The sequence below is a fragment of the Nannospalax galili genome, unplaced genomic scaffold (assembly GCF_000622305.1).
Source record: "Nannospalax galili isolate Female #2095 unplaced genomic scaffold, S.galili_v1.0 scaffold816, whole genome shotgun sequence".
NCBI classification, from domain to species: Eukaryota; Metazoa; Chordata; class Mammalia; order Rodentia; family Spalacidae; genus Nannospalax; species Nannospalax galili.
Genome location: NW_008338116.1, coordinates 532,959 through 560,757, shown reverse-complemented (window position 1 = coordinate 560,757; position 27,799 = coordinate 532,959). Strand labels below are relative to the sequence as shown.

Here is a 27,799-nt window from a genome sequence, read left to right as displayed (position 1 = left end):
TTGATCAAATCCATACCCACTCCCTCCCCTCCAACATTCCCCCCTCTGAAGAGGTAACCCTAAAATCTTATAAGGATTAGATAAGAGCTCCCAAATGCTTTTGACATTTTTGGCCTTTAGAACAGAGTATGTTGCTAAGAGCCCCTAGGACATTTTGACTTTTAGCCAAGAAGCTGGCTGCTTTTCTTTGGGGTCTTTTTACCCTAACTGCCTAGCCAATTCCTACTTCCTATTCTTATCACACCATCCTCTGAAGAGGCTACCCAAATTGTCGATGGGGAATTTGGACGCAGACTGCTCTGGCTTTAAGAAACTTTTATGAACAACATCATTTAAACTTCCAGGCAATACAGGAATAGATTAAAATCTAGAATTTCTGCTTTTACAAAGCTTACAATCTTTTTTTTTTTAGCTTCCTCAAACTTTTTAATGTTTAGTGTCTGACACACGAGCTGTGTAAATTTCTAATTAATAACACAATTGGATAGGTATAAATCATAACTATAAACAAGTTCACTGTTTCTCATGAATAGGTTCAAAAGCAATTCTTAAATTCATTAGAATCTTTTAATGTTTGCTGCCATAAGCAAAAACTTTAGAAATATTCTTAAAAATCTTAATTTTAAACTTAGGTTAACTATTAGTACATTTTTTAGTAAATTTCATCCTCCGTGTTCTGGGGGAAAAGAATCATGGCATGCTTACTATTTAATATTTTTAAAGTACAGGCAAGCAGATTTTATCTATATTAAGTGAAAAATAATTGAAAAATTCTCTTAGATCTTCTATCTGAAAATTCTAGGTGTCCAGCTAAAAAAGTATTTGAATATTATACAGCAAAACAACTAATTTGCAAATTTCATCATCATATATTAGTATTATCATAAAGGCAATGGGTGTTAACATCAGTTTAGACCATCTGTATAAACAAAGTGTGGTTTAAGGTGGTCTAGAAAATGGTATGTATACAATCTATGTAAATGGTACATATACAATCTATTGAGTAATTCAAAGTCATGGAAAGGAGGTTACAACTTTAACTAATTTCCAAGTTTGTTGTGAATGGTAATAATGCATAGAAGAGAAATGTAAATTAAAGTAAAAATGCTACAATGTATTTCTCCCAAAGTTATTTAAATAATTAATCAAAGTCATGGAAAGGAGATTACAACTTTAACTAATTTCCAAGTTTGTTATGAATGGTAATAATGCATAGAAGAGAAATGTAAATTAAAGTAAAAATGCTACAATGTATTTCTCCCAAAGTTATTTAAATAATTAAGAAAGAGAGGATAACACCAACTTTTAAAAAATAAATTGAATTTTCATAGGTCAACTCTATGGTTATTTCAAACATCTAACTTATTTTCCATTCTAGAAGAACACACGTGTTAAAAGAATGCATATTTTAATTTCTTATTATTGAATTTTTGTGTATCTCATACAGAACACCCCCTTCCCCATTGGCCCCCTCCCATCACATACCCACTGGACTTCATGCATTCTGTCACTTATGTTAAGGTCTATAAAGTCAAGTTACTAACCCTTGATGTCCTTCAGTGCAAGTTCATCCATTGGGGTCTAGTCAGGTTACCTAAAGCCGCTCCCTTAAAGGAGATCAGCTCTTCCTCACCCAGCAGTAATCTGCTTCCCAATAGTTCTTTGGCTAAGATTGGGATCTGCTGCCCATTTCCACAGTTCTGTGTGGGGTTTCTGTCTGCTTGAGTTTGCATGGGTCTTGCACATGTTACCATCATTGCTAGAAGTTCATATGTGCAAGGTTCCAGGAGCCAATAAGACTCCACATCCATGTGGTCATGCACCTCCTCCTGTAGCTCTTACTGTCTTTCTGCCCCCTCTTCTGCAATGGTCCCTGAGCCCTGGGTGATTGAAGTTTAAGAAGTGTCCAAGACTCACAGTCTGTAGACTCTTATTCTCTACACTTTGGCCATTTATGGTCCTTTGTGCTCACTGCCCTCTGCTGCATGAGGGAGTTTTGTTGATGAGAGTTCAAAGATGCATTCACATTCTCTCTACCCCTTGGTTTCTCGAAGTTCTGTAAGCCTTAGGTGTAGAGGTTCCATTCTAGATGTGTCGCATAGGGTTGGGCATTTCACGGACACTTGATCTCTGTGTGTGACCAGAATGCATATTTTAAAAACAGTTTCAAGTTTACAGAAAATTGAAGTGGCAAGTACAAGGCTACCCACATATCTCCTCTACCTTCTCCCCAGTTACTAACATCTTGCATTAAGATGGCATTCGCTATAACTAATAAGCTTAATACTGATACCTAATTGCTAATAAAAGTCCACAGTTCATTTCAGGGACCACTTTTAGCATTATAATATGTTCTGTGTGTTTTTACAAATGTATGATGATATGTTTACACTACACTAACACATAGAATAGTTTCCTGTTTCTGAATATCCACTAAACTTCACATACTTATTCTAACTACCTGTCCTACTTCCCAATCCTGACCTGTAGCAACTGATGGCATTTTACTGGTTTCCACTGTCCTCCCTTTCTCACAGTGTGACAGAGTTGGATCCCTAACAGTATGTAGTCTTTTCAAATTGGCTTCCTTTGCCAACCAACGTGCATGCTAAGCTCCTTCATATTTTTTCATGTTTGAGAGCTTATTTACTTTTATCACTGAATATGCTATTGTGTGGATGTGCCAGTTTATCTACTCAGACAATTATGAATAAGGTTATTAAAATATGTGTGCTGTGTTATCAATACTAGGGATAACAAAGGAGAACTATGGCTAGACCATAGTTTAAGAAACTACCTGTCTTCTAAAGTGTACTATTCTGCAGTCCCAGCACCAATGACAGTTTCTGTTGTTACATATTCTTGCCACCATTTGGTGCTGTCAGTGCTTTAGATTTCAGCCACTCTAGTGAGTCTGTGGCATTTCTCATTTTATTTTGTAATTCCCTAATGAAATATGCTATGGTTTGAATTTGAAATGTCCCCAGAGGCTTAGAGCTTGACAGCTTGCTCTCTAGCTGGTGGTGCTACTCTGGGAGGCTGTGGAACCTTTAGTGAGTGGGAACTAGCTGGCAGAAGTAGGTCAGCAGGGACCTTTAATCCCAGCACTCGGGAGGCAGAGACAGGCAGATGGATCTCTGTGAGTTCAAGGCCAGCCTAGTCTCCACAGTGAATCCAGGACAGCTGGCGCTACAGGAAGACCCTATCTCAAAAAGACCAAAAAAAAAAAAATTATGTATTATTTTTATGTGTGTGAGTGTATTTGTATTGCCTGTATGAAAGTAGATGCACCTGTGTCATGCAATGCCTGCAGAGGTCAGAAGAGGGTGTTGGAGTCCCCTGGAGCTACAGACAGTTGTTAGCTGCCATGTGGGTGCTGGGACTCGAACCTGGGTCCTCTCCAAGAGCAGTCAGTACTCTTAACTGCTGAGCCATCTCTCCAGTCCCAATAAAACTTAAATTCTTTAAAATTTTATTATTTTTTTATATTTTATGTGTATGTGTGTTGCTTGCATGTATGTAAGTGCACCTGTGTCATGCTATGCCCATGGAGGTCAGAAGAGGGTGTCGGATCCCCTGGAACTGGAGTTAGATGGTTGTCAGCCAGCATGTTGACTCTGGGAACTGAACCTGGATCCTCTGCAAGAGCAGCCAGTGTTCTTAACAGCTGAGCCATCTCTCCGGCCCCTAAAACTTATATTCTTATAATACAAAAAAACTAGCTGAGCATAATGGCTCATACATCTGTAATCAGTACTCAAGAAGCAGAAGCAGGGGAGTTGGCACATCCAGGTGTCTGGCACCAGTGCCTGTTTTGTCTTCATGGTTGAAATGGAGGAAAGTGAGGCTGCCTGGTGTACTGACTCCTGGCTCAAGATCTGAACTGACTTGAAAAGATGTCTGGATTTCTAGAAGGTATGAGATGCTCCGAATGCATTGATTGGGGTGAGATGTGGAATACCATAGCCTCCATCACAGTTGGTATTTTATTTTTCACAGGCTGGTGGACTGTCAATAGACACAGCTGTTATTTATCACACTATGAAGAAATTCAACCACTCATACCATGCTTGTGGCATTAGAGCAACTACAGCCAAGGTGACAGAGTAAAGGCATCTGGGTCAAACTGGCACTGGTATCTGGTTCTTCATTGGTTTCATGCTGGCCTTTGGATCTCTCATCACATCTGTATGGATCTCTTCTGAGGTTATGATGCTAAGGGAAAACGATAAGTGTGTCCTGGAATTGCTCTATTTTTCCAGAATGCCTTCTTCGATTTTGGAGGGCTGGTTTTTAAATTTGGCAGCACTGAGAACTTATAGCAAAAAAGATGAGGGGTTTCTGCAGCATGACTCCCCTGCATGGGACTTTTTTTTTAAACTACTCACCTCCAGTCTTTTGTAATGCTGCTTTCTAAACTCATTTCTGAATGAAACTGCCGCCTAAATCTGTATAATGCTAAAATCGTGAGAACTCCTTATGTAAATAGCAACACAATCCAGAATGGCATGTACTTGATCAAATTCCACCATGTAGGGCTGGAGAGATGGCTAGTGGTTAAGAACACTGACTGTTCTTGCAGAAGACCCGGGTTCGAATCCCAGCACCCACATGGCAGCTAACAACTGTCCGTAACTCTAGTTCCAGGGATCTGACAGCCTCTTCTGACGGCATTGCACGACATGGGTGCACTTACCTACATGCAGGCAATACACGCATACACATAAAATAAAAACAATAAATAGAATATTTTTTTAAATATTCCACCTCGTTAAAGGAAACTGTTGGCATGAGTAACTTCATCAGGTTCTATCATGGCCTAAAGAGTCAATTACAGAGACATCGTCATTGGGATAAGGATTTGTTCCAAAGTCCAGTATTGACTAAGCTCAGCCTCTTCTGATATTGAATTATGTATGAACATTTTCTTGTTATTAAAAACTATTCAATGGCCAAAAAAAAAAAAAAAAAAGCAGAAGCAGAGTTCAAGATAGGCTATATAGTGAGTTGCAGGCCAGCCCAGGAAACACTGTGAGACCTTGTCTCAAAAAAAAGCAAGACATCAGGCAAGCAAGCAAGCAAGATCTTAACAGTATTTTAAGTCTGCTAAATTTCACAGAATTTCCAGTTTCATATATGTACCTTTCTTAGCAAAACCTTTAATGCTTCACTTTTGATTTGATGGACTGGAAGCCTGAAATTACTTCAAGCAATTTTATTTCAAGAAGAATCATCGCCATTAAACAGATGAAGTACTTAAAGTCTAGAAAAGGAGAGTTGGTGAGATGCTCAGCAGGTGAAAATACAGTCACCAAACCTGAACTCAAATTCAACCCCCAGGACATTACATAATGGAAAGAAAGAGAACCGATTTCTGCAAGTTGTCCTCTGACCTCCATACACACGAGTTGGCACACACATAACCACACACAAAAATAAATAAATTTTTAATTTAATTTTAAAAATGTAAAACCTAGAACGGTTTGCCAAGCTGTTCAAGGTTACCTAGCCACTTGGTAAGAAAAAAAGAAAAAGACATTATAGGACGCAAGGCCCGTAAGCCCTCCTTGTACTTCAGTGGAGTGTGTGTGCTTCACTGCAATTCACACCAAGTTAACAGCTGAGAATAAAATAGACATCTGCTAGTTGCACAGTGTGGTATGTGACCATATGCCTAGACATTCTTACCAGTGCTCCTAGACTGTTATTTCCCATGTTATAGAAAACAAAACTGAAAACAAGAGTAGAAGGGAACCAAACTATAGGTTTGGCCTTGACCTCAGTTGCCTGCCAGTGGGTATCATGAATTCCTGTTAGAAGTTTGTAAAGCAAACATAAGTATGTAATTATAACACTGAAAAGTGGCTACTAACAATTTCCATATTTGTGAGTATAGTTATTTAATGAAAGTATACCAGTTTATGCTTGAGTTCTGCAAGTCGAATACAAGTGCTACTTTTTTGAATTCTATAAAATGACATTTTTGAAACAAAGATATCTACAATAAAATACTTAAATACAAGAATGAAAATCTTAATAGCATAATAAGTTTATAAAGCACACTACTGGACTCTGAGGATAACTGGGGGAAGGTGTCTGAACTAGTAAAGAATGTGCATTTACAGTTTCTATGGACTGTAAATGCACAGCCCTGTAACACTCATGATTTGGAAGAGCACATACCAACAGTCTTTTGCCGCACTATGCTCCTTGCTTTTTCCGTTCCTGGGGAGCCAGTAGTTGTTGCACTTCTTTGTCTCATTGGGGCTTGGCCAGGCTGATCACGACTCCATCCTCTAGAAAACGACTTGTCAACTGAAACTTTCTGAAATTCATGTCCAACTCCTAGAAATGTAGACTTTTGATATTAGTATACAGAATATCGATCACCTAATGGATAACGTCCTCAAGTCTTTGTAAGGACTATGTTATATCAGACTGTAAGGATTCCTCACAATACATTATAAAGTAACAAGATAAAATGCTCTATACCATAAAGATTTTTTGATGCTTCATTTTATGTAAGAATATTCTAAAACATACAGAAAATTTATAAATTATATCATCAACAATAGCTATTATAATTCTCTGTCTTCTACTTGCTCTGTGGTAGAGATAAGAAATGAGCTAGGGAAAAGTTATCTTGTAGTGATAGTTTTTCAAATCTCTATCAGTAATAGTTATCTGAGAAATAAATGGTGCAGAAAAAATAATTTGGGTATATTCCTTGAACAAAAGGTTAAGTATGAAATATGACTTAAATGTAATCTCTAGCAACTGATTCATAAAAATGCAAAATACTAATGATTAATAAAACATATCAATGATATAATAATTATGCTGCTGTCCCCCCCTTTAACATCACACAAATATGTATTTCATAACTAGGAAATGTTTGCCTTCTGTTTAAACTGAGAAAATGCTTTCAAAAGAACTTTCCGAGTAATTATTATATACTCTAAAAAATATAATAAAATGAAGAATGAAGAGATGGCTCAGCGGTTAAGATCACTTGCTGTTCTAGCAGAGGACCCGGGATCAGTTCCCAGCACCCACATCAGGTGACTTACAACTGCTTGTAACTCCAGTTCCCAGGGATTGGGTGCCTCTTCTGTCTGTCCTACATGGGCACATGCACGCACATGGTACACATACATACACTCAGCACACATACACATAAAAAAAATTTGTTTTTAAATAGAAAAATGAGGGCTGGAGAGGTGACTCAGTAGTTAAGAGCACTACTGCTCTTCCAGAGGACTTGGGTTTGGTTCCCAGCATCCACATGGCAGCTAACAACTGTTTATAACATGAGTCTAGGGGATCTGACACCCTCTTCTGACCTCCATGGGCACTGCATGACATGGGTGCACTTACATACATGCAGGCAATACACTCAAACACGTAAAATAAAACAAAAATAATAAAAATTTTATAAGTAGAAAAATGAGCCGGGAATGGTGTCACACGCCTTTAATCCCAGCACTCAGGAGGCAGAGGGAGGTGGATCTCTGAGTTCAAGGCCAGCCTGGTCTACAGAGTGAGTTCCAGGACAGCTGGGGCTACAGGGAGACCCTGTCTCAAAAAGACCAAAAAAAAAAAAAAATTACTTATACTAAAAAGGAAATACACTTTAAAAATTTTTTATTTTTGTTTATTTAAAAGACCTAAGGTTCTGGATTATTTGACTTTAAATATAAGATTAACCATAACAAATATATAGGACATTTTATAGCTTACCAAACTATTATTTATTTTTAAAATAAGAAAAATAACAAGGAACATACACATTTTATTGCTGGAAATTTTAAACCTCCAGGGTGAATAAAAAGGATTACAGATGATGACCTATCCTCGCCACTCCTCCTGGCTTGGTTCTCCCCAGGGCGGTAACTTAAACAAGTGGCTCTGAACAACTCTTACCTTTCCCTTTGTGCTTTTTCTGCTTCTGTTCACTCAACTTATCCAAAGGCAAATCACTGAGATCCAAACTATATAAATTCCTAGCTAAAACCTTGGTTAGTGTCTCCATTGTCAGTGACCATTCAGTGGCCAGTTCTTCCCAATAGGTCAATGACGACAATACTGACAATAAGTCATCCCAAAGTTCCCGGGAGATGTATACATTTAGATTTGCTTTAATCCAGGCAACAATTAGAGTCTATAAAGATATTCAGAAATAACAACAGTTATTTAGTGTTAGATTACTTCAAAATCAGATATTCAATTCTTCCAAAATTACATAAAAATCAGAAAAAAAAAATGAAGTACATAGTGCCCATGGCCACATGTCATACACGTAACTCATGTAATCATTACTACCTGTTAGGGATTTCAGTTAAATAACTACTAATTCCCAATATCCCAGCAACTCAAACTGAACATTAATCTTAAAGGCATAACTTTCATGTTACATAGCATTAATGCTAAAAAAGAAAAAGCTATTTAAAGAGATGTTTCTATACTATTTGGAGTTAAATTTGAGTTATTAAATGAAAAACTCCAAACTACATTTCAAAAGTAAAGATATTAGTTATGATAATTCGGAAGTTCTTCCTACTACTACAAAAAAAGGCCCTAGAGATGTACTTAATGAAGAGTCTATGGAACCGCACAAGAATGGCACTTGGATATTTATTCCATTTTATTACTATGGAAGAAACTGAAAGTTTTTTTCCTAATACTTTCAGAGATTTAGAAACTACTAAAACAATCAGGGCATTATTCAGTCTGAAGCCCTCTGCTAGCTTTTGAAACCATAAATATGCTACTTAAGAGGCAGAGTATCAATCTTCTTCATTATTAACACTTTTCTGACAGACCAGGTATTTCCTTGACTCTTTCTTATAAACTGTATGGTAAACAGCCTACTTAAATAAGTGGCATTTAATTTAGCACTACAAAAGATCCTAGAACATTCACAGATTTCTGACTTTAAAGCTTTTATCCCCAGTAGCAAGGTCAGGATTCAATGAATCTTTTTTAAAAGCAAACACACATCTATCCATCTATTTTTTTTTTTTTAATTGCCTGGAAGAGTGGTCCTGCAAGTCGACCTGCCAGGGTCATATTTTTTTTCCCCTGGAACTGTAGAAAAGCTTGTGATGACATCTTCAGGACAGACTCTGTGACTCTGAGCAATACAATCAGCATCTGTTCCCTTAAAGGAAAAAGATTAATTAATGTTTTCCTCTTACATACGTTTGCTTTTCTTAATGATCAACTTTCAAAGCTTATACAACTTTGTAAGACATTACAAAATCTTTTTCAGGTAAAATACTGTTGAGAGCAACAGAAATAGTTTTAGGGTTTTAATAATGAATACAGCTCCCCCACCCCCCTTGTTTTTTGAGATAAGATCTTATGACGCCTAGGTTAGCCTCAAACTTCCTATGTAGTTGAGGATGACCTTGAACTTCTGATCCTCCTGCTTCTATCGCCCCAGTGCTGGGATTACAGAAGTATGCCACCATGTGCTTTCCTTTCTTTTAATTTCAGTAATTATTTTTAAAATTATATTTATGTGGGGCTGGAGAGATGGCTCAGTGGTTAAGAACACTGGTTGTTCTTGCAGAAGACCTGGGTTCAAATCCCAGCACCCACATGACAGCTAACAACTGTCTGTAACTCCAGTCCCAAGGGAACTGACAGCCTCTTCTGACCTCTGTGGGCACTGCATGACTTGGGTGCACTTACCTACATGCAGGCAATACACACATACACATAAAATAAAAATAAATTTTTTTAAGTAAAATTATATTTATGTATATGTGTGTGGGTGGGTGAGTGTATGCCACATGTGTCCAGTGCCCATGGAAACCAGAAGAAGAGGACAGCAGATGCCCTGGAGCTGGAGTTACAGGTGGTTGTGGGCTGCCTGACATGGGTACACCTGTAACTGGGTCCTCTGGAACTTAGGTCCTTTGGAAGAATAACAGGCATTCTTAACTGCTGAGCTGTCTCTCCAGGATTTTAAAATCCTTTGTTCTATATGTGTATCGGAAGTGGAACCAAGGCTAACTTTGGTTTTATCTTGACTCTTTTGCCTAGATGCTTTCTACTCAAATCACAAAACACTGGAGGGGAGGGAGTGGGCATGGATTTGATCAACACACTTTATATGCATGTATGAAATTCTCAATAGTTTTTTTTAAAGTTAAAAAAAAAAAACCACAACTGGTATTTTGGAAACTAATTCAGCTATATACAAATAAATGAGGCTAACAGCTAGGCATTCTGGAATACACCTGTAATCTCAGCATGTGGGTGACTGAGGGAGGAGAATGCTAAGTTTGATGCCAGCCTCTACTATATAGTGAGACCTTATCCAAAAAAGCAGCTGACATGAGGATTTTAACAGAGGGTAGGAACCAAGCTAGAGCACAAGTCCCTATCACAGTCCCCTCCTTTGCAGCTCTTTTGCAGTCTCAATCTAGGCAAAGATTTAACCAGGAGGGTCACTGTAAATGTGGATGAAGCACCAAGAGGTCCCGGATCTAGATATTATTTAGGGGAGGAAGTGAGAACAGGATCAAATACAAAGCTATCACTCAATAAAAACATCCTGGGCCTAGAGATATAGCTCAGTGACAGCACACTTGCCTAGAACATGTTAAGCCCTAGGTTCAATTCCCAGTACCATAGAAAAGAAAAAAGAAAAGTATTAGCAAACAAAACAAACACATGTATTCATTCAGAGAACAAAAATCTAAAGTGTCCCGTTTGTTACCTTAGGCTTCTAGCTTACTTATATGAAATGAAAAACTACATAAGCAACAGCTTACAAATAAACTGCATCTTAACAAACCACTCAAATATCTAGTAACTTTTTCAATTTGTAATATAGTAGGAATAACTTAATAATGAAAGAAAAATCTCATAAAGTTAATGTAAATATATAGGTAACTACCTTAAGTACTGTAATTCTGGCTTTAAGGGAACTTTTAAAAATTATCAAATAAACTCTAAAATTGTGTTCCACTTTGGAAGACTCCTGACTCATCGTTGACTCAAAGCATATAGGAAGAAAATACAGGACTAAAAGAATAATCAGATTCGGTGTGCTGTTTTTTGTTTTTGTTTCTTCTTTTTGTGAGGCAAGGTCTACCTGTATGTTGCTCAGGTGGGCCTCAAACTTGCAACCCTCCTGCCTCAATCTCCTGAGTGCTGGGACTGTCACACACCACCATGCTCTGTTTTAATACAGACTACTCTGTGACATCAGAAAGACAGTAATTCAAATCTCTGCTAATCGTTCATCATGGACTGTGAAAACCATAAGTTACTTAATCTCTTTGCAACTAAGAGCTGTCTCAAGGAAAAACAGATTATCTAACCTCATATGGTTTTAAGAAGGATACACATGTAAAGTGCTTAGAAAGATACTTGGCAAAAAGAAAGATTCCAAATATGTTAATAACTATTTCTGAATATAATTATGTACATACTATTAGAAAAGAATGTTTTCAAAGTAAAGCCATTTCCTCTGATGCAGCAAAATAAAATTAAGCACAACTTTTGACCAAGTGCACCAGCTTTTTAAAGCTGACTCAAAAGAAAAAACACTAATACATGGAAAGATGTTCATTGTCTTCCCCTCTCCCAAAACATAAGATCACATGTAGCCGGTGTGGTGGCACATGCCTTTGATCCCAGCACTCAGGAGGCAGAGGCAGACAGATCTCTGTGAGTTCAAGGTTAGCCTGGTCTACAGAGTGAGGTCCAGGACAGCTAGGGCTACAGGAAGATCCTGTCTCAAAAAGGCCCTGTCTCAAAAAGAAGATCACATGTAATTAACAGATGCTACTTAAGAAAATCATAGTTCAGCCAGGCCTAGTACAGGCCTTTAATCACAGCTACTCGGGAGGCTGAGGCATGAGGATTGCAAATTCAAGGCCTGTCTAATCTACAGTGCAAGTTCAAAACCATCATGGGCAACTTAATCAGACCCCTGTCTCCAAAGTAACAAGTGTTAACACATGGTGGCTCATACTTGTAATCTCAGCACTCAGGAGACAGAGGCAGGAGAATGGAGTCTCAGGTCACCCCGGGCTATACTGACAGCAAGTCTTTGTCTTAAAAAACAAAACAAACAAAAAAAAACACCAACAAAACCAGTTGGAAAAATTTTTTTTAAAAAGTTGCAGATATAGCTAGACAGTTCAGTGTTGTACAGTATATAGCTATACAGTGTTCTACAGTTAACTGTATACAGCTATACAGTGCTATACAGTTAACTGTATATAGCTATACAATTCAGTCCAGTATGTGCAAAGCACTAGATTCAATGCCTAATACCGAAAAAGGGAAAAAGGCAACAAAGCTACGGCTCACAGATGGTTAACGTTCTGTAGTCGTACGTGTGAGTCAGACATTCACAAAGGGACAAACAACCCAAGGAAGTGAACTTTGGGGAACTTTTTTTTTTTTTTTTACTTTTCTTTGGATTTTATCATAACCATGTATCATTTTAACAAAAGTTTCAGAAATGCTCTCCCTCAAAGTCTATTTTTCCATTTAATTCAAAAGTGTATATAGAACTAAGAGCATATAATGTTACACTAAGAATGTTAAGAAATACAAAATTAATACAACTTAATTTTGTTAGACTTTCTGGTGCCTCTCAACTCAGTTCGGTAAACAGATATTTATATACAAGAGAAATTTAGAGATCAAGACAATTTTGACAAGAACTATACAGAGGAACAATACTACGTGAGGAAAAATATATGAAAAGGATATACATACTAAAAAAGACAGTTCAAAGGGTCTTGTGGAACATAATCAGGGAGATTTGAAATAAAAGGGGCTACTATCACCACAGTTATATAAAGAATGTGTATTCATTCAATAATATGAGTATTATAACATTAAGACATCCTATTCATAGACATAATTACCCCCCAAATTACTATACTTATATAGAGACCAAAAACTATAAAGATAAATAGTTTTTACCAAGTCTTTTTGTCCATTGATACTTGCACAACCATGTATCGATAAATGTTAAGAATGCGTTTACACATATCTGTGTGCTCATCCAAAAGATTTTTTATTTCATTTGCAGGTTCAAGAAGAAATATGTTAGATGAGTTTACAATGAACACCTATAAGAAAAATCACTTATTATTCACAATGGAATCTCAGTGGTAAATTTCTTTCTTGTTATTGTTTTTTTTTTTGCTTTGTTCTCATTCTGTGAGATAGGTTCTCACTATGTAGCCATGGCTGTCCGGAAACTCACTATGTACATCAGAATGGTCTGCAACCTGTGGCAATCCTGCTGCCAATGCCTGGGAGCACTAGGAATACAGATATGAGCTACAATACCCAGCTCAAATTTAAATTTCTTATTCAGAGAGAAACTAAAGCTTGCATGTTGGCTCATACCTGTAATCCCAGCACTAGGGAGGCTGACTCAGAAGGACTACTGCAAGTTTGAGGGCAGCCTGGGATAGAGTAAAAATCTGTCTCAAAATGGGAGTGATACTGATCACTAGGTGATCTATGACAACCTTAAGAGCAACTCTGGATTAGTTCTAGCCCTATTTCTACTATCAGCTTACCATCTACAATTTAAACTCATTAAACCTACCTATTTCTAAATAAATATAAAAATTTTAGCTGGGCATGGTGGTGCACTCCTTTAATCCCAGCACTCAGGAGGTTGAGGCAGGCTAATCTCTGTGAATTCAAGGCTAGCCTAGGCTACAGAGCAAGTTCCAGGCCAGCCAAGGCTACACTGTGAAACCCTGTCTCAAAAAATTAATAAATAAAATAATTTGGTAAGAAGGTACTCAAAGACAATGATCCAGATACAAAAAACAGCATTTCTAAACTGAAAGCTTTATCTTTTAAAATATATTTCCTATATTTAATTTTTAAAAATTATTTATTTTATGTATGTGCTTTGCCTACATGTATTTATGTGTATGTGCTGGTGAGATCAGAGGAGGGTACTGGGAATTGAATCCAGGTCTCATGCTCTTAACCACTGAGCCATCTCGCCAGCCCCTAAACAGAGCTTTCTAACAATAACAGTGAATGATGGTAGTACAAATAGTTTAGCATAAAAGATAATAAACCAAGAAGATTTTTCCGAGTTGCATAAACATATTTTTTCTATTTAGTTTCATGTTGTGTATACCCTTTCTTTAAAATTTTATTTATTATTTTTATTTTATGTGTATGCGTGTATTGCCTGCATGTAGGTAAGTGCACCGTGTTGTGCAATGCCCGCGGAGGTCAGAAGAGGCTGTTGGATCCCCTGGGACTGGAGTTACAGACAGTTGTTAGCTGCCATGTGAATGCTGGGATTCGAACCCGGGTCTTCTGCAAGAACAACCAGTGCTCTTAACTGCTGAATACCCTTTTTAAATAATAGACTACATAAAAGATTGTGCACCATAAATATAACTAATGAGGAACCATTAATGTATATCTTGTTGCCTTGGTTTTTTTTTTCTTTTTTTCTTTTCTTTTTTTTTTTGGTCTTTTTGGTCTTTTTTGTTATCAAAAACAAGAAACAGGTGTGCTGAGAAACTAGAAAACAGAGATGCCATTCAGTGAAATGAGGAAGACTGTATGATAATTACTCAAATTCAAGATAATGACTAGATTTGCAAACATGATTAGATTTGTCAACATGACATCTAAATATTTGAGTTCCAAATTTAGACACCGGATGAAAACTCTCAGAAATAAAACCTGCAAAATATAGTATGTGGATGATACTTAAAACCATGGGAATGGATGAGATCAGCAAAACAGTAAGTGGAAAAGCAATTCGAGAACTGTTCCTGGGCATTTCAACATGAACATATGTCAGGAAAATATAGAACAGTCTGTTTTAAAAAAAAATAGGGGCTGGAGAGTTGGCTCAGCGGTTAAGAGCACTGACTGCTCTTGCAGAGGACCTGGGTTCAATTCCCAGTACCCACATTGCAGCTATGAACCATCCTTAACTCCAGTTCCAAGGGAATCCAAAGCCCTCTTCTGACCTCCATGGCATTGCATGACACGGGTGCACTCACATACATGCAGGCAATACATTCATACACATAAAATAAAAATAATAAAATATTTTAAAAAATCTAATTAGACGGGGCTTGGAGAGGTGGTTCAGTGGTTAAGAACACTGGATGTTCTTCTACAGGACCCAGGTTCTGTTCCCAGCACCCACACGGTATCTAACACCCATCCATAATTCCAGTTCCAGGGGATCCAATACTCTCATCTGGCCTCAGCATCACTGCGGACACATATATGCACTTACATGCACTTAAAACACTGATACACATAAAATAAAACTAAATTAAAAAAATTCTAACTGGAGAAGTAATCTATGAAATAAGAGAAAAACAGGAGAGAAAGGCAAATGAAAAAGGGCATGGGGGGCACAATCATCTCTGTAAGAAACTCACTAGTCAAGTAGGGCAAGAATTAAAAATGCACTTTTAGCCAGGTGCAGTGGTACAGGACTTTAGTTTCAGAAGTAAGTGAATCTCTGAGTTCAACGCCAGACAGGTCTATATAGTGAGACCCTGCCTCAAAAACACAATGTACTTCTGATTCAACAAAGCAGAGGTCAGAAGTAACATTGATAAAATAGTTTGATACAAAAATGACCTGGCCTGAAGATACAGCTCAGTAGTAGAATGTTCACCCAGCATGTCTAAGGTTTGGGTTCTATCCCTAGCACCATAAAAATTGGTAGAGAAGAAAGCGGGGCGGGGACAAGAGGGGGAAAGAGAGTAAAAGACATAAAAACTTTTACAAACCCATAACAAAAAGGCATGGAAAAGTATATGGGAATTCACAGATGAGAAAAGATGCTCAGATTCAGTAATAACGAAATGTTTGTGAATTCCCATTTCTTCCTATGCATCCATTATATGCACTCTCAGATTTAAAATGTTTGCTACTTACAGATGTATGTGAAATGTTCTCATTAAAAAACAACAACAAACTGTGAAGTCAGTATAGTGCAACAGCATGTCAAGGTGCTTGTTGCAAAGCCTGCTCAATGACCTAAGTTCAATTCCCAGGACCCACATGGTAGAAGGAGAGAACGGACTCTCACCAGTTGTCTTCTGATTTCTACACATGCACCAGGACACACGAACTGCCCCCCACAATATATCAATGTAGCAATAGTTTTCAAATCATGCTTTCTTGTTTCAATTTGCTTTTCCTTTTCAGTCCTGACTTTGAGCATCTTTTCTCATCTATGAATAACTAGCTGTATGTTTGTCAGTTATGAAGAAGAAACAACTAAATATAGTATAATGATAACTCATAGATTGGGATAGTGAATTTATTGTGTTTATGTATACTGTATGCTAAAATCCTGAATTACAGGCATTTGAAATACTTCGTGTCATTTATTTTTTAAAATAGCTATACAGGGCTAACTAGATCTGTAGCTCCCTGGTAGAGAGCTTACATAGCATGCAACAAGGGCCTGGGTTCAACTCTGAGTACTGCAAACAAACACACAAACAAGGAAGCTATAAAGCTACCCACCTGCAACACTGCCTGGGTACCAGCTCGTATGTTTTGTTCTGTGGCTTCTTCAGAGGCATTATGAAGAGCACCTTGGTAGGAACCATTTTTTGTCCAGCTTGAACTCCGAACATGCTCAGCAATATTGGTCCCATTTTCCTGAAGCAAAATACAGGTTTTTAATATTTCATCAATAAGAATGCTGCTGCACCCTGGCGTGGTGGTGCACACCTTTGACCCCAGCACCTGGGAGGCAGATCTCTGTGAGTTCGAGTCCAGCCTGGTGTACACAGTGAGTTCCAGGACAGCTGGAACTCAAAAAGACCAAAAAAAAATGCTGCTGCAACAAGTCAGTGAACATAAAAGGTCTATGAGATTAATAGATCCGCCACTAAGTAGGTTTTTTTCCCTCAAAATAGGTATTGTAACTGATTTCAAAAGTAATGAATATTTACTGTAAAAAATTCTTGACAAAAACATTAAGTAAAAAACTTGTGGATAATGACTAGCCAGAGTTAATGTTAATATCACTTCAGATATAGACATTTTTCTGTGTATATTCGTAAGCTATACACTCTACATTCCCAATCCTTTCTTACCAATAATTTTTAAAAGCTGCTTTGTTATATTTTGTGTAGTTTACAATTATAATATGCAGGTTTGGTCCAATATTCTGCCATTACCAGAAACTGGAACTCAGCTCTGTGAGGAGCCAATACAATATCCCCTAGTCTAGCCATTCCCTTGAGCTCCAAGTCCCTATGATCATATGTCTTCTGATGTCTTCCTGAATGCAATGGAAGAACCCAAAACTCAATAGGTTTAATGATGACTTTATTATCCACCACCCACCCATTCCTATCTTTCCAGCCACCTTAGTCATCACTTTAAAATTCTATGAAAATCACAAAAATTCAATTAAATTTTTTCTTTTTTTCATTTATTATTTTTTATTTTATGTGTATGAGTGTATTGCCTACATGCAAGTAAGTGCATCCACATTGTGCAATGCCCATGGAAGTCAGAAAAGGGCATCGAAGTCCCCTGGAACTGGAGTTAAAGACAGTTGCTAGCTGCCATGAGGATGCTGAGAATCCAGCACTCAGGTTCTCTGCTCTGGAAGAACAGCCAGTACTGTGCTGGACCATCTCTCTAGCCCCTAAATTTTTTTTAATGTGGCAGTTTTCTGATGTATAGAAATATCACATTTACTTAACCATTTCCTCGTAGAAAAATTGTAGCCGACTTTTATAGTCTATATGCATATGGATAGTAGAGCAGCTACTTTTGTATTTGTAAACCTTCTTTTAGAAAGACATTTATTTTGAAAAGTATTTAACTTTTTTTTTTAAGTTCTCATCCATGAGTGAGTGGCAATTATAGCTGTTACAAAAGAAGACAACTTGGGACAGCTCCCCAATTCCTCATTTTTCTCAGCCAATTAGTCATCAAGGTACACAGGTTTTACTAACAAATAAACTAACTTATCTACCGTCTCCCTTATAGTCATTTGACTATAGTACCTTATAGTCAGGTACTTACCATCTCCTTTCTGAACTTTGAAAATACTACCTAACTGGTTTCCTTGATTCAAACTGGCCTCCAGTCTACTCTACATGGTCTGTGCAAGCCTTCTGAAATATGAAACTATTCATGATACACCCAAAGATTACCCATCGTCTGGAATGTAATCAGTTATTGAACAACCCTTGACTATCTCATATATCCTATCACTTTCCCACATAATCTTAGCTAAAGCCAAACAAAAATATTTTCAATCTCTTTCTGTCTTTGTGGATGTTGTTCATGCTCTGTGGCTCATTTCCCACTTATCTACCTGCTTTTCATTCTGTATCAGCACTTCATGTATCATTTCTTGATTCTCCCAAGAAAAGTGTAGAAGTATTTTCTCTTTCGTGCTCTAAGATCACAGTAGTAACATGGCTTTATAATAAATACTTTGTATATTTATTTGTCTTGTTAACTGTAAGCTGTGTGAACGTGAAAATGATACCATTTTCAAGTTATACTTCAACACTAGTTCTTAATGTGGACAACGTGATATTTTACGTGGCATTGTGAAATTTGTGGAGGTACTTTATATTCATAAAAATAGCAAAATGCCATTGGACTTTAATGGGATGGGCCAGGAAATGCTTAATATCCTATAAGATGCATGAAAGTACTATACACACACAGAAAAACTGTCTTACATCCTACATATCTTCCAAATGTCTCAAATGTTATGTGAAATAAAACCCACTCTTAATTATCTGAATCTATAATTATAACACAAAAGTTCTAAATAATTTTAATATATACTGAATTTATCAGATGTTTATTAATGAGTGATTATACCTTTTGGGTTAAGTGCATATCATTCATTGCAAGAGTTGCTGGCATTTTGAAAATTTACATTGCTAATGGCAATGATCTAAACAACAGAAGAACACATATACCCTTATACCTATACCATCAAGTCACCCTCCCGCCCTCCATTCACTGTTTTCTTCCACTGTTTGTTTATAATTCTATTTGTAGTTCATTCTCACTGCAGTTTATTCCTGTATAAATGACAGAGGCAAGCTCAGTATACTTAAGCAAACTCTAATTAAAAACATCATGAAGATAAATTATAGATTGATAGGTATATTTTCTTTTTTTTGTTTTTTTGGTACTTTTGAGACAGGGTCTCATTGTAGCCCCAGCTGGCCTGGAACTCACTATATAGACCAGGCTGGCCTTGAACTCACAGAGATCCACCTGCCTCTGCCTCCCAAGTGCTGGGACTACAGGCATGCACCACCATGCCTGGCAGTTATTTTCTATCATAATAGAAATTTGATATTTTTAACCTACCCAATACTACTATAAATATTATTTCATAATTTATAGGATTCAAGTTATATACTTTTGCTAAGCATGGTACTACACACCTGTAATCCCATTACTTGGGAAATAAAGAGAGGAGGATCAGAAGTCTGAGGTCATCCTAGGCAATATACTGAGATTGAAACCAGTCTGGAATATATGAGACTCTGTTTCAAAAAAAAATCTATAATTCAAAATTCAACATATATATGGGTTTGTGGAGGGTGTTGAAGACTGAAGCCAGGGCTTCATGCATGCTAAGCGTTCACACTTGGAGTACCCCATAGACTCCAAGTATGTGGACAACTTTGTCCCCACATGGTGGCGCTGTTTTGGGAGGTCTTAGAAGGTGTGGCTATCCTGGAGGAAGCAGGTCACTGGGGGTGGGCTTACAGAGTTCTTAAGCTTTGGTGGACCTCTAGTTGCTCTCTTGCTTCCTGTGCCTGCTTGAGGATGTCATGCCTAGCTTCTGCTTCTGCTCCAGTGACCTCAGGCCACCATGCCTCCCCGCCATAATGGACTGTAATACCCCTGGAACTGTAAGCTCAAATGCTTCCTTCTATAAGTTGCTTTGGTCAGTGTTTCTATCATAGCAATAGAAAAGTGACTAATACAGCTACTTAATTAAAATTTTCCTCTTCTTAGAAGGGACCATTCAAGAGTTGTTACATGAGGAGTTTGAGCCCCGCTTAGGCTATCTATGGAAATCCTGTAAATCTCTCCCCTCCCTCAATGAATCCATGTAAAATTGCTCTATTCATTCAGGTATTACTATCCTGATAAATCACTAGCATGTGGGGGTGTTAGACTAATCACGAAGGTAATAAATACTACCCAATTATTCCTATCCTGATTCAAAAAGAAAATCAGACAGAACCAGGTATCTTCCATACTCCCTATTTCATCTCAGTTTCTATGTCCTAGAGAGCCTGACATATGACAAGGGTTGAACAATAAAAATTAGGTCGAAAAATAAGCAGAACCAGTGACCCAATGCTGCCTTTAGTCCCTTTTCTCTCTTTCTGCTCTATAAACTCTGGTCTTTTTTTTTTTTTAATCATCACCAGTATACTTTATTAGGTCAGAAAGGTTCACATTCTGCAATTAGCTTTACAGAAAGACTAAGGAAGATTTCAGAACATTCTGATTTGTTCTGTCACTCACAGAGAAGCAGCCAGGACTTCCAGAAAAGGTAACTGTAATTTGATAACCATCACACATACAGTGTGTCCTATAATATCCATTTTGATGTAGTACCTGTTTAATATATGACAGCACCTGGCTTTGATCTTTGACCATTCTTTTGTTATTTTTATTTTATATGTATGAGTGTATTGCTTGTATGTGAGTGCGTCCTTGTCATGCAGTGCCCACGGAGGTCAGAAAAGGGCATCAGAGCCCCTGGAACTGGAGTTAAGGAAGGTTGTTAGCCACCATGTGAGTGCTGGGAATCAAACTTGGGTCTTCTGCAAGAGCAGCCAGTGCTCTTAACCACTGAGTCATCTCTCCAGCTGCCACACCAACTTCTTAACTATGGGTTACAACTCCATATAAGAGTTGCATAACTGAATGTGGAAGACATGAAAATTTTTTTAAAGATTTATTCTTTTTATTTTATGCGTATGAATATTGCCTGCATGTATCTTAGTGCACTCATGTCTTGCTTTTAAAACCTGCAGAGGTCAGAACAGGGCATTAGATCTCCTGGAACTGGAGTTAGGGACACTTTGCAAGATGCGGGTACACTAACATACATTCAGGCAATACATTCATACATATAAAAATTTAAAAATAAAAGTAAATGAATTTTGGCTTGGTTTTAGGGTAGAATTTCCAACAATTTCTGAAATGGCCTTAAAAATACTTTTAACATTTGTACTTCATTTAAACAGAGTGGCACTCTCAGCACTGACTATTATAATATCAAAATATCAATTCTTAAAACTGCTGAACATGCAGAGTCCTCCATTATCAAATATTTATTCAGCTAAACCATAATTCTTTATATAAAAATAAGCAAGGATATCCATTTCATTAGTGTGAAAATTTGATTTTGTCTTCAACAAATGATAAAACTACATGTATACCAAACATTTTTTAAATAAAATTATGATTTATTATAATGAATGATTCAGATGCCTGCCCCCGCCCATCAGACCAGATCTCATTACATAGTCCCATCTGAACAGCAACTTGCTATGTAGAACAGGCTGGCCTTGAATTCAGAGCATTCTGTCTGCCTCTGCCTCCTGAATGCTGGGAGTAAGGAGTGTGCCACTATACCCAGACCACATAAAGACAAGGTCATATAAAATTTTCATGGGTAAAAAAAGTCACGAGCAGAAAAAGTTTAAGATCTACATACAAGTTCAATGGTAAACCATTAGAATTGTGAAATCACAGAGCTTTGCAATTGACTACTTAGGTAAATATTGTTACATAAAATGCAAACTATAGTGAAGGATATTTTTATCTTCCCACTTATGTATATTTGTGTTAACACTTTATAATACTTTTGGAAAACTATAATCTATTAAACTTACATTAAAATATATAAATCTCATGCCAGGCGTGGTGGCGCATGCCTTTAATCCCAGCACTCTGGAGGCAGAGGCAGGCAGATCTGTGTGAGTTCAAAGCCAGCCTGGCCTACAAATGAGTTCCAGGCCAGCTGGGGCTACAGGGAGACCCTGTCTCAAAAAAAAATATATATATATATATATGCCCTAATTTTACCTCTTCTCTTTTTTCTCCCTCTTCCACTGAAATATCGTGGTCTGTGACATTTTCAATGCAAGGTATATCTGAAGAAGTGATCACAATCTCTTCAGGTTCTTGCATAAACAAAGGCTTTTCCTCTTGCTGAATCCATTCTTGATATACTTTTACCACTTTTCTCATAGCTGCTGCTTCACAAATTGGTAACAAAAATGCCTAGTGAATAAAAGAAAATAGAAATAACAATACCTTTTCTTTTGTCATAAACTACTAATATATTTCTAATTTACAAGGTGTGAGGCACAAACAATTTCACAAAGTTAATTCACTGCCACAAAAAGCCTTTTATTTTGGGGAACAGAAAAGTTTAAGTGGGGAGTGAGGGCAGGGAGATGGGCAGAGGAGAAGGTAGGGGGAGGGTCAACCAAAATTAAGATGCTTGAAAAAGATAAAAGGAAACCCGATACTTGATAAGCTAAAGAAAAAACATTTAAATAGTTTAAATGGAGATATCATGTGTGGGTGGACAAAGGCACTCCCAGAAGCCATGGATTATTAAAGGACAATTCCAATGCCACGAGTGGGCTACCTCCATATGAATTTCTGGCCAGGGAGACCCTTAGGCTCCTAAAACAAAACAGTAATTGTTACTGCTGCTGGTTGCCCACTAAACTAGATGCTAAGACCCCATGGCTGAAGATGCCACATGCCTTGTTCACAGAAAAATTAAGATGAAACTGAGCTGGAAGTTTACGTTCAGTGCCAAAAGAGCTATCTAGGCTACTGGGGGAAAATTGTCTTACTTAGCTGTAGACTCCATGTGCAACAATACCAACCAGACAGGCAAGAGGAGCCCACTGATACAAGTGGCAAATCTGTTATTGTAAGCAACTACTTTCTAATTGGATTTGATGCCCACACCACAAGAGGGAACTCACATTTAGTAGCCTAAACCTGATCAAAAGTCTGTGCTAGGGAGGTCACAGGCTCTAGTGGGAAAGCTATTGCTGTTAATTGGTAAATGGGCATGTGTCTATCAAACTGCTTTTCACAAAAACACTGTTGATTAATGTTGCTGCCAGGTTTGGTCAGAGAAGTTTCTTTTTATAGTGGTCATTGTTGACTGCAGAAACTCAACTGGTTAAAGAACAGAAACAAATGATTACTGAATATTCATCCATGAAACTCTGTAACATCCCCTCCAAGACTCAGAGAACACTGTGGAAGATGGGGCAGAAAGAATCTAACAGCTGGAACAAGAAGGGAGTGATGTGGACTGCTAACTTAATGGTTGTTGCACTTGAACTCACAGCAGCTGTGATTACCTGCATGAGTTCCACAAGACTGGGCCAGTCAACACCCTATCATGGAAGGGGGAGGGGCTCATGGGGCTCCACCTCTCTCTGAGGATTTATATGCAGTTAATGGTTGATGAGAGAGGGAAAGATATTTTCTTCAGTGCTGAAGCCACTGATAAGATGCTCATGTTCCTGTAAACAAACTCTCCCATGTTGTAAGCAAACCCTAATGAAACTCATTAGAATATCAAAGTAGGAGGAGTGCTTGGTGGGGAAAAGGATTAGAAGTGGGAGGGGGAAAGAATGTATAACAAGTGAATATGATTCAAATACATTACGTACAGGTATGAAAATGTCATAATGAAACCTATAATTATTAATAATTAATAAATGCTAGCAAAAAACAAAAACATTTATAAACATATCACGAAATAAACGATGGATAAATAAATACAAATGGGAACGAAGTGGAAGAACACATGTAAATGCTTCAGAGAAAAAGGTCTTTAAGAGGATGTTATTACTTGATGTCAATAATTTGAAAAGAAATGCAATAAACAAATTCCTAAAAACAAATCTAAACTGCTTCAAGAACTTGAAAACCTGAATAATTTTATGAGTTTTAAGACTACTGACAACCAAGATGAGGATATTTTAGTGTCAGCTATCATTCTCTTTCTCTGAGACTTGAATGATTCCTTCCAGCAGTAAAACTCAATGATGCTGACCTGCAAAAGTTAAGCATCTCTGTTATAAACAGCAAATGTCTAGTTTCCATAAGGCAAATGCCTAGTTTTTCAAAATGATTTCTATGTGCTTGAGAATGTGTACTCTGGAATTTCTAGTTTCAGTTCATGTGAAATATTTTCTCCTAAGTCATATCTGTCTTAAACAACTTTAATTTCAGAATGCTCTAAAGGACAAGACAGGCTGTGAAAGGAAAATAAAAGCAATGAAAACATCACTTAAATTTGTAAACCACTTTTTTACTGATCACAGAATAGAAGATAATTTTCCTACAATTCATTTATTTATTTATTGATTGATTGATTGAGACAAGGTTTCCCCTGTAGCTCTAGCTGGCCTGGAACTCGCTCTGCAGAAGAGGCTGGCTTTGATCTCACAGAGATATATCTACCCACCTCTGCCTCCCAAGGTATATGCCACTACGCCTGGCTCCTACGATTAATTAATCAAATAACAGGAGAAATATCCAATCTTTAAATATCAAATAACAGGAGAAATACCCAATCTTTAAATATCAAATAATAGGAAAAATATCCAATCTTTAAAGTGAATGTCCTAGTTTTATTTCTGGTTCTGTGCCAAAATATCCTAACAAAGCAACCAAGGGGAGAAAGGTTATTTTGGCTCACAGTTTCAGGTTATAATCCACAACTGCAGAGAAGTCACAGCAGCCAGAGCTTGAAGCAGCTACCACATCACAACACAGTCAAGAGCAACAGGAACAAACGTATGCATGCATCTAGTACTTAGCTCACTTTCTCCACTCTTACACAGTATACAACCTCACACCCATGAAATGGTGCTGTCTACAGAAGGCTGGGTCTTCCATATCGATAAACTATAATCAAGACATGCCCACAGGCCAACCTGATCTAAAGGACTCCCTCACTGAGATTCCCTTGCCAGGTACTGCTAGGCTGTGTCAAGTTGATATCTAACCATCACAGTAAAGAATAAAAAGTTATTTGGGGGGAACTGGAGAAATGGCTCAGCATTTGCAAGCACTGGCTGCTTTTGCAGAGGACCAGGGTTTGGTTCCCAGCACCTACATGGCAGTTAACTGTCTATAACTCCAGTTCCAGGGGATCCAACACCCTCTTCTGGCTTCTTTGGGCACTGAATGACATGGGTGCACTTACACACACACACACACACACACACACACACACACACACAGGCATAACACTAATACATATAAAAATAATAAAGTTTTAAAATTTTTAAAAAGGGGTTGGAGACACAGCTCAGTTGTTAAAAGAACTGGCTGCTATTGCAGAGGACCCAGGTTCAATTCCTAGCACCCACATGGCAGCTAACAACCATCTGTAACTCCAGTTCCAGGGGATCCAACACCCTCTTCTGACATCCATGGGCACTGCATGACATAGGTGCACTTACATACATACAGGCAATTACACATAAAATTTAAAAATAAATAAAATATTTTGTAAAAGTTATTTTGATAATATAGGGGCTATGAAAGGGGGGGAAAAAAAGAAAAGAAGGGATGGGGGCCTAACTCTGGTAGAGTGCTTGGCATGCACAAGGCCCTGGGTTTAGTTTAAAAAGAAAAAAACTTAAAATAGGGCTGGAGAGATGGCTCAGCAATTAAGAACACTGGCTGTTCTACCAAAAGACCTGGGTTCAAATCCCAGAACTCACATGGCAGCTAACAACCGTCCATAACTCCAATTCCAGGGGATCCAACACCTTCTTCTGGCTTCCTCAGGCACTGCATACATGCAGGTGTAACTCATATACATAAAATAAAATAATAAATAATTTTTTTAAAAATTTAAAAAGGGGCTGGAGAAATAGCTCAGCAGTTAAAAGCACTGGCTGCTCTTACAGAAGACCCAGGTTAAATTCTCAGTACCCACACGGCAGCTAGCAATCCAATGCCCTCTTCTGACCTCTGTGGGCATTGTACAACACAGGTATACTTACTTACAGGCAGGCCATATACTAATACACATAAGATAAAAATAACAAAATATTTTTTAAATTTTTTTTAAAAAACTTTAACTTTAAAAAACATCTTCATGAGGAATCAATTTTAAACAGTTAAAAATCAATACTCTCTATAATAATGACAAAAATCTTCATTATAATATAAAAATGCCGAGAGGTATTTTACCTGACGAAATATCTCTGTGACAAAGTTTACATTGCTTCTTTTAGAGGAAAAAACTCTGCGAACTATTTCAATGTCTGTGAGATGTTCTTCGTCAATACTACAGAGACTAGATGAGCTAGGTTCTCGCTCCGTGAGCGTGCTTGTGTTGGAATGAGACTGTTCTGGTTCTGCAGTTCTGTCTGCTTTATCAGCATTATCATTTTTGTTCTCGTCTCTAGATACCAAACTAGCAGCTGCTCTCTAAATAAAAACAAAGGGAAAGAATATCATAATCATTTAATTATCTTACTTTTAGCAAATATTGGCATAGCTCAAAGCCACCTCCAGTACTACATAAAACCCAGATATAGAATTTCACTTAAAACCCATTCTGATTAAGCAGAAATGCAAATATCATCTAAGTGATACACAGAAACTCAAATAGGTAGTAATAAATTATCTACTTTCCTGTAATTAAATTCAAGTAATTCTATCAATCAAACATATGTGAAAAAGCTTTCAACAAACAGGCATAAATTTCTGCAGCTCAGGTCTTCAAGAGTTAAGTCAATAACTTACAAGTAAACAGCACTGGGCTATTTATCTTAAAATGTCATAATATTTTAAAATTTCATGAAGCAAACAACAAAGGAGGAGCAGGATTCATGAGAGAAGGACTGGGCATGGTGACACATGCCCCCCCCAATATGTATTTCTTATTGAATTTTTGTGCATTTCATATATCTTGATCGTATTTAGACCCCCTCCCCTATCTTCACCTCTCTCATAGCCCGCCCACAGGATTTCATGGGTTCTGTCAAATTTGTATACCCAGATACCCCTCTGTGTAAGTTCATCCAGTGGCATCTCGTCAGCCTATCTAGTATCACTACCTTAAAGAAGACTAACTCTCCCTCACCCAACAGTCATCAGCTGCCAGAATTTCCTCCACTAAGGTTGAGGCCTTCTGTCCATTTCCCTAGTTGTATACTGGGTTTTTGCCTGACTGAATCTGCATGGGTTTTGTGCATGCTGTAAATTCTTATGAGCAAGTTCCCAGAAGCCTGGAAGACTCTGTTTCCTTGTGACCAAGCACCACCCCGGCTCTTAGACTCTTTCTGGCCCCCCTTTCCCAATGGGCCCTGAGCCGTGGGTGGGGTAAGGTTTAATATATAATATAGGAGTCTTATCCAGGGAGTCTGCATTCTCTTATTGTCTATACTTTAGCCACCTGTAGCCTTCTGTGTTACTGGTGGCACATGCTTTTAATCCCAGCTCTTCAGAAGGGGCAGGTGGATCTTTATGAGTTACAGACTAATCTGGTCTATATAGAGAATAGTAGGCCAGCCAGGGTTAAACAATGAGATCCTGTCCCAAAAGACCAAAGATTTGCCAAGTGTGGTGGTGCACGCCTTTAATTTCAGCACTTGGGAGGTGGGCAGATCTCTGTGAGATCAAGGCTGGCCTGGTCTTCATAGCAAGCTCCTGGCCAGCTGGAGCTAAAAGATGAAAAGAAAAGAAAAGAAAAGAAAAGAAAAGAAAAGAA

General features: G+C 37.7%; 1 protein-coding gene and 1 pseudogene across 12 annotated transcripts in view; one reads left to right on the top strand and one right to left on the bottom strand.

Moving 5' to 3' along the window:
• The window catches only part of Ralgapa1 (Ral GTPase activating protein catalytic alpha subunit 1), a 276,016-nt gene that overhangs the window by 177,032 nt on the left and 71,185 nt on the right, over nt 1-27,799 (bottom strand). For all 12 annotated transcript variants that reach the window (XM_029563450.1, XM_029563452.1, XM_029563451.1 and 9 more), the window contains exons 10-16: nt 26,275-26,514; nt 22,111-22,308; nt 16,525-16,662; nt 12,958-13,106; nt 9,031-9,160; nt 7,924-8,161; nt 6,184-6,345 (exon numbers count right to left, since the gene is read on the bottom strand). In XM_029563450.1, the coding sequence (XP_029419310.1) occupies nt 6,184-6,345; nt 7,924-8,161; nt 9,031-9,160; nt 12,958-13,106; nt 16,525-16,662; nt 22,111-22,308; nt 26,275-26,514 (1,255 nt within the window). The remainder of the gene's footprint in view (nt 1-6,183; nt 6,346-7,923; nt 8,162-9,030; nt 9,161-12,957; nt 13,107-16,524; nt 16,663-22,110; nt 22,309-26,274; nt 26,515-27,799) is intronic.
• Nucleotides 3,897-4,322, top strand: LOC103734014 (annotated as a pseudogene).